General features: G+C 40.5%; 1 protein-coding gene across 9 annotated transcripts in view; it reads left to right on the forward strand.

Annotated features, from left to right (window-relative positions):
- Window positions 1-13,884, forward strand: part of PATJ (PATJ crumbs cell polarity complex component) — a 430,121-nt gene that overhangs the window by 26,251 nt on the left and 389,986 nt on the right. For all 9 annotated transcript variants that reach the window (XM_074380917.1, XM_074380918.1, XM_074380919.1 and 6 more), the window contains exons 4-7: window positions 222-416; window positions 2,619-2,758; window positions 5,085-5,280; window positions 8,229-8,357. In XM_074380917.1, the coding sequence (XP_074237018.1) occupies window positions 222-416; window positions 2,619-2,758; window positions 5,085-5,280; window positions 8,229-8,357 (660 nt within the window). The remainder of the gene's footprint in view (window positions 1-221; window positions 417-2,618; window positions 2,759-5,084; window positions 5,281-8,228; window positions 8,358-13,884) is intronic.

The raw sequence follows: 13,884 nt of genomic DNA on the forward strand, positions 1-13,884 counted from the left end.
CGTGATCCACCCTCCTCAGCCTCCCAAAGTGCTGGGATTACAGGCTTGAGCCACCGCGCCCGGCCGAATACACAGATTGATGTATCTTTACCTTATTTCTTTCCCATGTATATAATTAATGTGCAAATTATCCACGTAATAGTCAAAATATAATATTTAACAAATAGACACAATTTTTCTATAGATTTCTGTTGATGGTTCTTTTTTTTTCTCTCCAACAGCTCAACCATATACCCTCAGATTGTTCAGCCAACTTTGATTTTTCTAGGAAAGGTTTGTTAGTGTTTACGGATAGCTCCATTACCAATGGAAATGCCCACAGGCCCGCTAGTAACTCGACTGTATCTGGGCTATTTCCGTGGACCCCAAAGTTGGGAAATGAAGACTTTAACTCAGTCATTCAGCAGCTGGCTCAGGTAAAGTTGTATCTTCTTATGGAAATATTTAGCTTCGTTTCTCCTGCTTGAGTTTTAAAAAGGAATTTAATACTCATTCTTTTTGCTGTAAAATGTGTTAGCAGGTATTTTGCTTGCTTGTATTTTTATGTTAGGAGGAACTGACACCATTTTCTAACATTTGTGTTGAAATTTTATTGGCGTAAAATTTCATAAGGAAAGTATCCGTGTATGTGGTAAGGAGAGTTTTTAAAAAAATTAGTTAACATTTATTTTTTGAGATAAGGTCTCACTAAGGAGAATTTTTAGACAATGGCTAATTGAATGCATCTCTGTTCTTGTTAAAGGAAGATTCTTAAACATTTTGATGACAGGAGCTAAATTAATATAGCTTGCCAGAAGTGATGAAATCCTGCCTGAAAGGGTGAGGTGGGTGAATCACTTGAGCCCAGAAATTCAAGGCTATAGTAAGCTATGATTGTGCCACTGTACTCCAGCCTGGGTGACAGAGCAAGAGCTGTCTCTCCCTCTCTTTTTTTTTTTTGAGACAAAGTCTCACTCTGTCCGTAGGCTAGAGTGCAGTGGCATGATCTCGGCTCCTTGCAACTTCCGCTTCCTGGGTTCAAGCGATTCTCCTGCCTCAGCCTGCCAAGTAGCTGGGACTACAGGTGTGTGCCACCACACCCAGCTAATTTTTGTATTTTTAGTAGAGATGGGGTTTTGCCATATTGGCCAGGATGGTCTTGATCTCCTGACCTCGTTATCCACCTGCCTCAGCCTCCCAAAGTTCTGGGATTACAGGCGTGAGCCACTGCACCTGACCAAGACCTGTCTCTTAAAAAACAAATAAATAGCTGGGTGCAGTGGCTCATGTCTGTAATCCCAGCACTTTGGGAGGCCAAGACAGGTGGATCACAAGGTCAGGAGTTTGAGACAAGCCTGGCTGATGTGGTGAAACCCCATCTCTACTGAAAATACAAAAACTTATCCGGGCATGGTGGTAGGCACCTGTAATCCCATCTACTCGGGAGGCTGAGGCAGGAGAATCACTCGAACCTGGGAGGTGGAGGTTGCAGTGAGCTGTGATCGTGCCACTGCATTCCAGTCTGGGCAACAGAGTGAGACTCTGTCTTAAAATAATAATAATAATAATAATAATAAATAAACTTGAGTTTCACTGTTAAATAGCATCTGTTTAAAGTACGATAATTAAATCATATTATGGACCTAATTTCTTTTTTAACTTTATAGTTCTATCCCATTCATTTGGCTAATAATTATTTTTACGTGTGCTTTTTTTTTAGTTGATCACATTTATGAAGTTCTCATGTTGTAAATGCAGTTATTAACTAAATCAATAAAAGACCTGTCTACCACAGGTAGAACCCATTTAATGCCAGTATATAGCGTAAGTCAGAACCAGCTGGGTTCTGACTTAGGCTATATATATATAGGTATTTTTGATATATCTGATTTATTTTCCTCATTTAAAAATACGTTTTGCAGCTGGGCCCTGTGGCTCCCATTTGTAGGCTCAGATAGATTGTGCAATTGTGCCATTGCACTTCAGCTTGGGCAAATGGGAGTGATACCTTGCCTCAAAAAAAAAAAAAGAGGTGGATTACTTGAGCTCAGGAGTTTGAGACCAGCCTGGGAAACACGGCAAAACCCCGTTTCTGCAAAAAATACAAAAATTTGACAGGCGTGGTTGCATGTGCCTATAGTCCCAGCTACCTGGGAGGCTGAGGCAGAAGGATTGCTTGAGCCCAGGAGACAAAGGTTGAAGTGAGCAGAGATCATGCCACTGTACTCCAGCCTGGGTAACAGAGCGAGACCCTGTCTCAAAGAATAAAATTTAAAAAGAATGTACTTTGCATCAAGAGAATTTAGGGAAATTCAATGTAAAAAAGTAATTGAGAGTTTACTGTGGGAAAAGGCATTTTTCTCAGGAATTTCCATACAGCTTGGGAGTCATCTCATGATGTGAATGAAGTGTGAAAATACCTCTGATTCCCTGAGGTTGCAGAACACTGCACACTTTCTCTTATGTTCTACTGAAAATAATCAAGTGAAAGGATTTCCAGAAATAATTTATTACTGAAATGCTGAGTTTATGTGGTTCTTAGGAAAAGCTGTTTTTATGCTAAGCAATTTCAGTTCTGCAGAAAGGGTGTGTTGGTTAAATGTACACCATTGATTTTTTTTTTAATACTTTTTCATTAGGGGCGGCAAATTGAATATATAGATATAGAACGACCTTCAACTGGAGGTCTTGGATTCAGTGTGGTGGCCCTCAGAAGTCAAAATCTGGGAAAAGTTGATATCTTTGTGAAGGATGTCCAGCCAGGGGGCGTAGCAGACAGGTGAGGGAGCTATTTATTTTCGTTTGCTAATTGTTTCCTGATAATTCTGAAAACTATCATAAAGAGAGTGAAAAACTATTATTAAAAACAGTCACAATAGCAGCTAACATTTGCTTTAGCTTTTGTTATGCATTCATCAGTCGTTTTGTGAATACTCTTCTACACCCTGTGGCAGCAGTTCCACTATATAGGTATCATCATTCTGTTTCATAGATGAGAAAGCTGAGACTCAGAGGTTCAGTGGTTAACCCATTGTCACAGAGCTGTTAATGCTGGAGCCATGATGTGATTCCAAGACCATCTGACTGAAAGCTAGCGCTGTATTACCCTCTCTTACAATTAAACATGATATTTTAGCTATGGACTGATCAGTAGGATAGGAATATTGAAATTCTCATTCTTTATATTACTTGTTTATTATTCTTAAGATTATAACAACATTTTGGTGAACATGTCACTCTACTGATTTATTATTCTTCTTGTCAATTAAGAGGCCCCTCAAGTCTGTGTTATCTCCCATATTGCATTTGCTTTTATTTTTGAAAGGGTATTTGCAAGCCTTCTATTTTGTCTCTTATTTCCAGTCTTTGGTTTGTTATTCATTTAATAAGTATGCTATTCCAGTGTGCATGTTAGAATAACAGCAACAATGGTAGTATACTATTTTAAGATTCTTAGTCAATAATATATTTTTGAATTCACATTCTCCATTCATGGGGGATTAATTCTGGTCTCCCCAACTCAGGTTTCAAACATAATGCGTTTCCATGACTTTGTGTGGTTTTTTTTATGCCATCTAAGGCAGTAATTCTTCAAGAATTGTGGTCAGAATGGGTAAACTGGAAGAGGAAGAGTATCAATGATGTTTGGGAGATAATAAAATCAAATACAGTAAACCAGGACAGAGCAAATCCTAGGCTATCTTTAGGATGCACTTTAACATAAGAAGTTAAAGGCTGTGCTCAGAATCTGACTCTTGGTAAGCTACTAGGCTTGTCTAGGCTTCAATTCCTTAATATGTAAAGTTTACTAAGTACTTTAAAGGTGAAATAAGGATTATCTGAGATGCATGTAAAGCACTTAACATAGTACTTGACTCATAAGTGCTCAGTAAATACTATTTTTCTTTAGAGATTTTGCTAATTTCTTTTAAAAATAGTCCTTCCTACCCTGGTTAGCAGTTGGGAGATTGGTGCTTGGGAGAGATTAAAAGGGTTCGGATTGGCCAAGTTTAGTGGCTCATGGCTGTAATCCTAGCACTTTGGGAGTTCAAGAGCAGCCTGGGCAACATGGCAAAACCCTGTCTCTACAAAAAATATAAAATTAGCTGGGCAAGAGAGTTCACCTGTAGTCTCAGCCACTTGGGAGGCTGAGATAGGATAATCACCTGAGTGTAGGAGGTTGAGGCTGCAGTGAGCTACGATTGTGCCGTTGCACTTCAGCCAGGGCAAATGGGAGTGAGACCCTGCCTCAAAAAAAAAAAAAAAAAAAAAAAAAAAGGCTCAGACAGAAATTTGGAAGTAATGTCTATGAATTTTCAAGGAATGTTTGGCCTCTATTGATAAATAGAGGACAAATAGACAGTGAAGACGGGGTGAGAGGAGGTTATTGGTATAGTTGAGACTGTTGTTACCCCAGTGTGGTACGGGTAGAGATCAGGTCGGAAGGGATTCGGGAGTATTGGGTTCATGCAGTAATGGAGGCAGTGTCCATACTTACAAAACCTTGACGAGGTCCTAAAGATTCTATAGATTGTTTTTCTTTTCTTTTCTTTTTTTTTTTTTTGAGACAGTCTTGCTCTGTCACCCAGGCTAGAGTGTAATGGCATAATCCCGGCTTACTGCAACCTCCGCCTCCCGGATTAAAGCAATTCTTCTGCCTCAGCCTCCTGAGTGGCTGAGATCACAGGCGTGCATCACCATGCCTGCTTAATTTTAGTATTTTTAGTGGAGATGGGGTATCACCCTGTTGGCCAGGCTGGTCTCGAAGTTCTGACCTCATGATCCACCCGCCTCGGCCTCCCAAAGTGCTGGGATTACAGGCATGAGCCACCATGCCTGGCCTGTTTTTGTTTATTTTTCTAGCCAGGTGGTTTTTAAAATGTGTCTTTGTGTTTAAGGATGCATTACCAAATTCAGTAATTAGTTAATAACTTCTGTGAAAAACCACTCTGAAGGGCTCTGTTTTATAATTAAATAATTATTTGATAAATGTACTAAGTAAAGTAGTACCATAGGCAGCAAACTGCTTAACTTGAATAATTGTTTTTTAAAAATCAGGCTGTTAGATCACTTAAAACAAAAATTTCTTTTCTTATGTGATTAAGGGATCAAAGATTAAAGGAAAATGATCAAATATTGGCCATTAATCACACGCCATTGGATCAGAACATTTCCCATCAGCAAGCCATTGCATTATTACAACACCCCACTGGATCTTTGCAACTGATTGTGGCCAGGGAGCCAGTCTACACAAAAAGCAGCACTTCTAGCAGCCGAACTGATACAACTCTGCCTGAAACAGTGAGTTGCAAATTTGAAAAAATACTTAATTTTGAATTATGTCATTGATTGTAAGAAGAATACAGACATTTAGAAGGTGTTTTACTTTTTTATTTTTATTTTTTTTAAGATGGAGTTTCACTCTTGTTGATCAGGCTGCAATGCAGTGGCCAGTGGCATGATCTTAGCTCACTGCAACCTCTGCCTCCTAGATTCAAGCGATTCTCCTGCCTCAGCCTCTCGAGTTGTTGGGACTACAGGCACCTGCCACCACACTTGGCTAATTTTTTGTATTTTTAGTAGAGACGGGGTTTCACCGTGTTGGGCAGGCTGGTCTCGAACTCCTGACCTCAAGTGATTTACCCACCTCCGCCTCTCAAAGTCTTGGAATTACAGGCGTCAGCCACTGCACCCAACCTGTTTTACTTTTCATAGTTCGAGAAAGATGATCATATCTGTGAATGCAGTGTTAGCATATTTAAAGAAGATATTTTCTGAAGGTTTTTTTTTTTCCCAATGTCCTATGGGTTTCTTTGTTTAAAATTATTATTTAATACAGAGGCCAAATGGAAGTATTAGGTGTTATTTATTTAGTGATGGAGAGTCTTGTGTTCCTTGGTGATATAGCCAATTAATTGAGAGTTTTTATTAGAGATTTACTGTTGAGTGTTCAAAGTAAGATTTGATTATTTATTTGAAAAACATTATTTTTGAAAATTATAAGGGGATTTATGGCTAGATTATTGATATTGTAAAATTATAGCAGGCTTTTTTTCATGTAAAGACACATACTGAACAATTTAAAAGAATAAATGTATATGTCCTTTTTGGGAACCCTTTTACTTTTTAACATTTTACGGATTTTGGCTTGCATCATCAGAATGCAAGCTAATAAATCTTATTTTCTTATAACACTAAGTGCTGGCTGATTTATTTAATTTTTATGCATTGGGACAAAAGAAAAAACAAGACTGTCTGGGTACAATACAAGGTCACAACAAAAAGTAATGTATAGGCATTTTCCCTGTTGCAATCAGCAATATTTATACAGCAGAATTTACATAATAAATACAGTGAATAAGGTGGGACACTGTTTAACGTATAAAGAACAAGTGCTTTGGAGTTGGGCTTGGCTGCATTCAAGTCCATTTCTTCCATATTCTAGTGGTGTCACACCAGGCAGACTCCTTTACCTCATACTTTCGTTTCTTCATCTGTTACTTGGAACTAATAACAATGTCTAGTTCTCAGAGAAGTTGTGAGGCTTGAATGAGAAGTCATGTGAAGAACTAAGCACCATGCCTGGTGCTGAGTGTACATTCTTTGACTATTAGTTGCTATCAGCTAATATTAAGTCAGACATATTATTTTAGCAAACGTGATTGTTTCCCAGAATTTATTAAGCAATCCCAATATTGCTTTTTATTTAAGACTGCATAGTAACTTCACAATTTAGTATAATAGAAACCCTGGCTGGGTATGGTGGCTCACGTCTATAATCCCAGCTCTTGGAGATTAGGTGAGTTGACTAGGCAGGTGGGTTGCCTGAAGCCAAGAGTATGAGACTAGCCTGGGGAACATAGTCAAATCTCACCTCTACAGCCAGGCACAGTGGCTCATGCCTGTAATCCCAGCACTTTAGAAGGCTGAAGTGGGCGGATCACCTGAGGTCAGGAGTTTGAGACCAGCCTGGCCAACATGGTGAATCCCTGTCTCTACTAAAAATACAAAAATTAGCTGAGCACTCGGAAGGCAGTAGAATTGCTTGAATCCAGGAGGCGGTAGTTGCAGTGAGCTGAGATTGTGCCACTGCACTCCTGCTTGGGCAACAGAACGAGACTGTGTCTCAAAAACAAACAAACAAACAAACAAACAAAAACAGCCCACCTGTACAAAAGATAAAAAAGCTGGGCCTGGTGATGCATACCTGTAGTTCCAGCTATTTGGAAGGCTGAGGCTGGAGGATGGATGGATCCCAGGAGTTTGAGGCTGATGTGAGCTCTGATCATGTACTACACTCTAACCTGGATAACTCAGTGAGACCTTGTCTCAAGAAAGAAAGAAAGAGAGAGAGAGTAATGAGTATGCTCTAATGATCTTGAGAGGGAGGATATTGTTCTGCGGTTGGATTATGTGAAGTAATGTACATTTGTCATAGAAACCTGCTAGCTAGAGAGGAAATGCTCATGTCTCTAGTCTGATTTATATAATCCTCTTACTGATATCTTCAGTGGGGCCTACCTTTCCTCTCCCTCGTAAGAGTCTCCTAAATTAGTTTCTCCAGCTTGTGTCCTTCCACCATTAGATTCTTCGCATTGCTGCCAGATGAATTTTCTTAAATCACTGCTTTGCTCCTGTCATTTATCTTCTAAAACCTTTAAATATTTCCACTTAATTACCTAGTTAAATCCAATCTTTTGACCATATCTTTCATCCATTCTGTTAGCTGGCCTAGCTTTGCCCTTACATTTTCTTTTTGCTTGAATGTCTTCCTTTGTAATGCAACTTAAATGCCCCTTTTCCTTGAAGTTTTCTATAATTCTTCATTGGTTTTGACTTCATGCACTCCCCTCCCCGCAAAAAAATCTTTATAATATTTGTGATTCTCTTTCAAGCAGACACGTATTTATTGGTCCCTACTATGTGCTGGGCACTGTGCTGGACATCAGGCATAGAGTGAGGAATGAGAAATGTCTTCTGTGCTCTTAGGGCTACAGTGTCTTATGATTCTGCCTTGTACTTTAATTATTTGTATTTTAGTTTCTCTCTAATGGATTATGAGATTCCTGTGGGCAGGGACTGTATGATTATCTCTGTCTGTATATCTTAGCCTGTAGAAAGTTGCCTTTATTAATTGTGTGAATGTTCAATTTATTGCAAATCTGTTACTTTGGTAATGATGATATTGGAAAGCTAAGGATCTGTGGGTATTACTGATACTGCGACTCTTATTTGCCATTAATTTGTAGGTTTGTTGGGGCCATGTTGAAGAGGTTGAGCTCATTAATGATGGCTCTGGACTAGGGTTTGGAATAGTTGGAGGAAAAACAAGTGGTGTGGTTGTGAGGACCATAGTTCCTGGAGGATTAGCGGATCGAGTAAGTCAACCTTCCTTGTTATTATTTTGGTTTTAAAAAATTTAAGTTGTATGAATTATAATTTTATAACATGAGTTACCAGGATATATGACTTAATAACTAGAATTTAAGTATAGCTTAAAAATGGCTTATTCTGAGGCCAGGCGTGGTGGCTCAAGCCTGTAATCCCAGCACTTTGGGAGGCCGAGGCGGGTGGATCACTAGGTCGAGAGATCGAGACCATCCTGGTCAACATGGTGAAACCCCGTCTCTACTAAAAATACAGAAAATTAGCTGGACATGGTGGCGCGTGCCTGTAATCCCAGCTACTCAGGAGGCTGAGGCAGGAGAATTGCCTGAGCCCAGGAGGCGGAGGTTGCGGTGAGCCGAGATCGCGCCATTGCACTCCAGCCTGGGCAACAAGAACGAAACTCCGTCTCAAATTTAAAAAAAAAAAAAAAAAAAAAAAAGGCTTATTCTGGCCGGGCGCGGTGGCTCAAGCCTGTAATCCCAGCACTTTGGGAGGCCGAGGCGGGTGGATCACAAGGTCAAGAGATCGAGACCATCCTGGTCAACATGGTGAAACCCCGTCTCTACTAAAAATACAAAAAAGTAGCTGGGCGTGGTGGCACGTGCCTGTAGTCCCAGCTACTCAGGAGGCTGAGGCAGGAGAATTGCCTGAACCCAGGAGGCGGAGGTTGCAGTGAGCCGAGATCGTGCCATTGCACTCCAGCCTGGGTAACAAGAGCGAAACTCCGTCTCAAAAAAAAAAAAAAAAAAAAAAAAAAGGCTTATTCTGTAAGTATTATTACTGTATACTCTATCTTATTTTAAACAGTTCCTAAATCAACGTTTTTGAGGTTTGTTTTCCTTATAATTGACAGACTTCATGATTCCATCAGAGAGTAATTTTTTTTTATTGAAAAGAGTTGTTAATGAATATTGCGTTTTGAACACCTGTATTATTCTCCTCTAGCGTATTTTTCGATGGCCTAAATGTTGAAATCAGAAGATACAGTGATTATAAACATTTGTCCTAATATCATACATGGTAAATTTTACTTGAATTAAAATTTATGGTCTTATAAGTTAAATGACTACCTTTCATTGTTTAGCAGTGTTTAAACTGAAAGTGGGCTACTAAAAAAAATTAGCAGCTGTTTCTGCTTAATTTTATATTGAAGAAATGTTCCTTACTACATTTAGTTGTTAGAAACTAGTTTAGAAATTTGACTATGAAGCCACTTAATAATAAGCCCGTATTAAATAGAATGGCCATGATAAATCAGAAATAACTTTAGTTATTCCCATAATCAGAATGGTATGTAAAATTTCACTGGTTATTGCCCAGTTACATGTAAATTTGTCCCTTCTAATAGACATACATAAGTAAAAATGAGCTTGCCATAAATGCAGCTTCCAGGTGAGATCCTCGGCTCTTCATTTCAGATTATGATCACTTCACCATATACAACTTGTAGAGCCACTGATGTTCCTGTCATCATTTCAGCACCTAAGAGCATTTATTTAGAACAGCAGTTGTCAAAGTTTGGTCTGTGCGCCTCTGGAGTGTTCTGAAAGCCTTGCAGGTAGTCTGTGAGATCCAAACGGTTCTTACAATAATATCACAATATTATTATCCCTTTCACCCTGTTAACATTTATGCTGATGATACAAAAGCAGCTGCAGACTGAAACTGCTGGTGCCTTGGTGCAAAACAAGGCAGTGGCCACAAACTGTTATAGGAGTCACTGCATTCTTTTCTGCTGTGTGCTTACAACAAAAAAGAAAAAAAATGCTATTTCACTTGGAGTTTTTTTTTCCCTCCCCTCTGGATATTTATTATTATTATTACACTTAAAGTTCTGGGGTACATGTGCAGAAGGTGCAGGTTTGTTATGCAGGTATCCATGTACCATGGTGGTTTGCTGCACCCATCGCTTGGAGTTTTTTATGATGCAGTCAAATGATTAATTTCAGTACATTTTGACCATTTAGTGCCTGTCTTTTGAATATTGTCAAAGCGGGAAGTACTGTTTAGTGTTCTTGTTATATACTGAAGTATGATGGTTGTCTTAAGGAAAGTCGTTTGCAAGATGAATCTGCCACTTTTTTATGTGGAACAGCATTTTTATTTTTATAAAAATAACTGCAGAAAAATTATGTTTATCCAGACTTGGGTATTTGGAAGATGTTTTCTTGAGAATGGATGATATGAACCTGTTATTTCAAGGAAAACAACTGACACTGTTTGTTGGCAACAATAAAATTTGAGCTTAAGCAAAAATTAGAATTTTGGAAGATGTGTGTTTTATCATGAGTTTGACACTTCCCTAATATTTGAAAGCTTTTCTAAGGCTGGGCATGGTGACTCATGCCTGTAAGCCCAGCACTTTGGGAGGCCTAGGTGGGAGGATCCCTTGAGCCCAGGAGTTCAATACCAGCCTAGGCAAGAAGGCAAATCCTGTCTCTACAAAAGACACAAAAGTTAGCTGGGTGTGGTGGTACTCTGGAGGCTGAGGTGAGAGGATCACTTGAGCTTGGGAGGCAGAGGCTGCTGCTTTGAGCCGAGATCCTACTGAACTCCATCCAGTCTAGGCAACAGAGTAAGACTCTGTCTCAAAAAAAAAAAAAGGAAAAGAAAAGAAAAAGAAAGCTGTTTCTGATTAGATTGTTTTTTTTTTTTTTTTTTTTTTTTTTTTTTTTTTTTGAGACGGAGTTTCGCTCTCGTTACCCAGGCTGGAGTGCAATGGCGCGATCTCGGCTCACCGCAACCTCCGCCTCCTGGGTTCAGGCAATTCTCCTGCCTCAGCCTCCTGAGTAGCTGGGATTACAGGCACGTGCCACCATGCCCAGCTAATTTTTTGTATTTTTAGTAGAGATGGGGTTTCACTATGTTGACCAGGATGGTCTCGATCTCTTGACCTCGTGATCCACCCGCCTCGGCCTCCCAAAGTGCTGGGATTACAGGCTTGAGCCACCGCGCCCGGCCGTGATTAGATTGTTGATTGGTATTAACCAACTTTTTTTTTTTTTTTTTTTTTGAGACAGTCTTGCTCTGTCACCCAGGCTGGAGTGCAGTAATGTGATCTTGATTCACTTTAACCTCTGCCTCCCGGGTTCAAGCAATTCTCCTGTCTTAGCTTCCCAAGTAGCTTGGACTACAGGCACCCACCACCATGCCTGACTAATTTTTTGTATTTTGGTAGAGACACAGTTTCACTGTGTTGCCCAGGCTGGTCTCAAACTCCTGAGCTCAGGCAATTCACCCACCTCGGCCTCCCAAAGTGCTAGGATTACAGGTGTGACCCACTGCACCTGGCTCGGTATGATCATTTTGATACTATATGATGAAATATGTCAGTATTTGGAAGGTCTGCGTAACTGCGGATCAATATTTTCTTTTCCTTTTTTTTTTTTTTAAATTTTTGAGCAGAGTCTTGCTCTGTCACCCAGGCTGGAGTGCAGTGGCATGATCCTACCTCACTGTAGCCTTGATTTCCCAGGCTCAAGCAGTCCTCCTACCTCGCTCTATCAACTAGCTGGTACTACAGGCATATACCACCATGCTAGGCTAATTTATTTTTATTTTTATTTTTTTGAGACAGGGCCTCACTCTGTCACCCAGGCTGGAGTGCAGTGGTGTGATTTTGGCTCACTGCAGCCTCTGCCTCTGGGGTTCAAGTAATTCCCCCACCTCAGCTTCCAGAGTAGCTGGAACTTCAGGTACAGGTCACCATGCCTGGCTAAGTTTTGTATTTTTTGTAGAGATGGGGTTTCACCATGTTGCCCAGGCTGATTTCAAATTCCTGAGCTCAAGCCATCCTCCTCCTTTGGCTTTCCCCGCCAGCCTCATTTTTATTTATTTATCTTTTTTCCTCGTTTCAAGTTTTTTTTTTTTTTTCTTTGAGACGGAGTTTTTGCTCTTGTCACTCAGGCTGGAGTGCAATGGCGCGATCTCGGCTCACCGCAACCTCTGCCTCCTGGGTTCAGGCAATTCTCCTGCCTCAGCCTCCTGAGTAGCTGGGATTACAGGCACGCACCACCATGCCCAGCTAATTTTTTTGTATTTTTAGTAGAGACGGGGTTTCACCATGTTGACCAGGATGGTCTCGATCTCTCGACCTCGTGATCCACCCGCCTCGGCCTCCCAAAGTGCTGGGATTACAGGCGTGAGCTACCGCGCCCGGCCCCTCGTTTCAAGTTTTAATCAAAGCTTGTATACAAGATTCCTTTATTCCTGCATCTTCTCAATTGTTTCTTCCTTGTATTTGCCCTTTCCTTTCCTACTTGGCGAGGTTTGGCTTTCCGCTCAAGGATCTTTTTGCGGTCTTTGTCCAGTTGTAGCCTAGTGATAAGCACCTTGCTGGGGTGAATGCCTACGTGGACAGTTGTGCCATTAGCCTTTTCCCGCTGCACCCGTTCAATGTAGATTACGTATTTCTTCCTGTAAACCTGGACTACTTTGCCAATCTGCTGACCTTTATAATGTCCTCGTACAACCTGAACTTCATCATCCTTTCGGATGGGCGTGGATCGCACGTTGTACTTTCTGTCTCAGCTCTTTGGAAAGAGGGGAGGACATAATCTTCCTGCGGATGTGGGAAGGTGCATTGAAATGCCTTTTGCGATTCTTGCTTCGGTCGGAAGTCACAAAGGGATTGAACTTCATTTTGGCAGCTCCCGCTTAGTTGATGGCCGCAAAAGGGAAGAGCCATTTTTATTTTTTGTAGAGACAGCATCTCGCTTTGTTTCCCAGGGTGGTCTCGAACTCTTGACCTCAAGCTATCCTCTTGCTTAGCTGTCCCAAACTGCTGGAATTATAGGTGTGAGCCACCATACCCAGCCTCAATATTTTCTGAAGACCAGTATGTGATATGACAAAATAACACATAGCTAAAAGATCCTTTTGAAAATTAAGATGTATCAGTGTATTTTAATAAAATAGTGTCTGACAGTTTGTTGATATGGTTCCAGATTCTACATTGTAACTGTATAAGAAACCACCACTTGTCAACTTTTGGTGTGTTATCAAAGAATCAGATTGAGGCCAGATATTCTTCATATATTTCTGAAACAGTATATCGTAACATATTGCATGCAGAGGCAGATGAGTTCAGCTGTTTTCCTTTAAGCCAGATATTAAAGAGATTTGTAAAAATATTAAACAGTTGGCCGGGCGCGGTGGCTCAAGCCTGTAATCCCAGCACTTTGGGAGGCCGAGGCGGGTGGATCACGAGGTCAAGAGATCGAGACCATCCTGGTCAACACGGTGAAACCCCGTCTCTACTAAAAATACAAAACGTTAGCTGGGCATGGTGGCACGTGCCTGTAATCCCAGCTACTCAGGAGGCTGAGGCAGGAGAATTGCTTGAACCCAGGAGGCAGAGGTTACGGTGAGCCGAGATCGTGCCATTGCACTCCAGCCTGGGTAACAAGAGTGAAACTCCGTCTCAAAAAAAAAAAAAAAAAAAAAATTAAACAGTTTTACTCAAACCAATATTTCTTATTTTGGAAAATTTAGCTCTTTAAAAAAATATAGACATTA

Source organism: Saimiri boliviensis, chromosome 11 (genome assembly GCF_048565385.1).
Source record: "Saimiri boliviensis isolate mSaiBol1 chromosome 11, mSaiBol1.pri, whole genome shotgun sequence".
NCBI lineage: Eukaryota > Metazoa > Chordata > Mammalia > Primates > Cebidae > Saimiri > Saimiri boliviensis.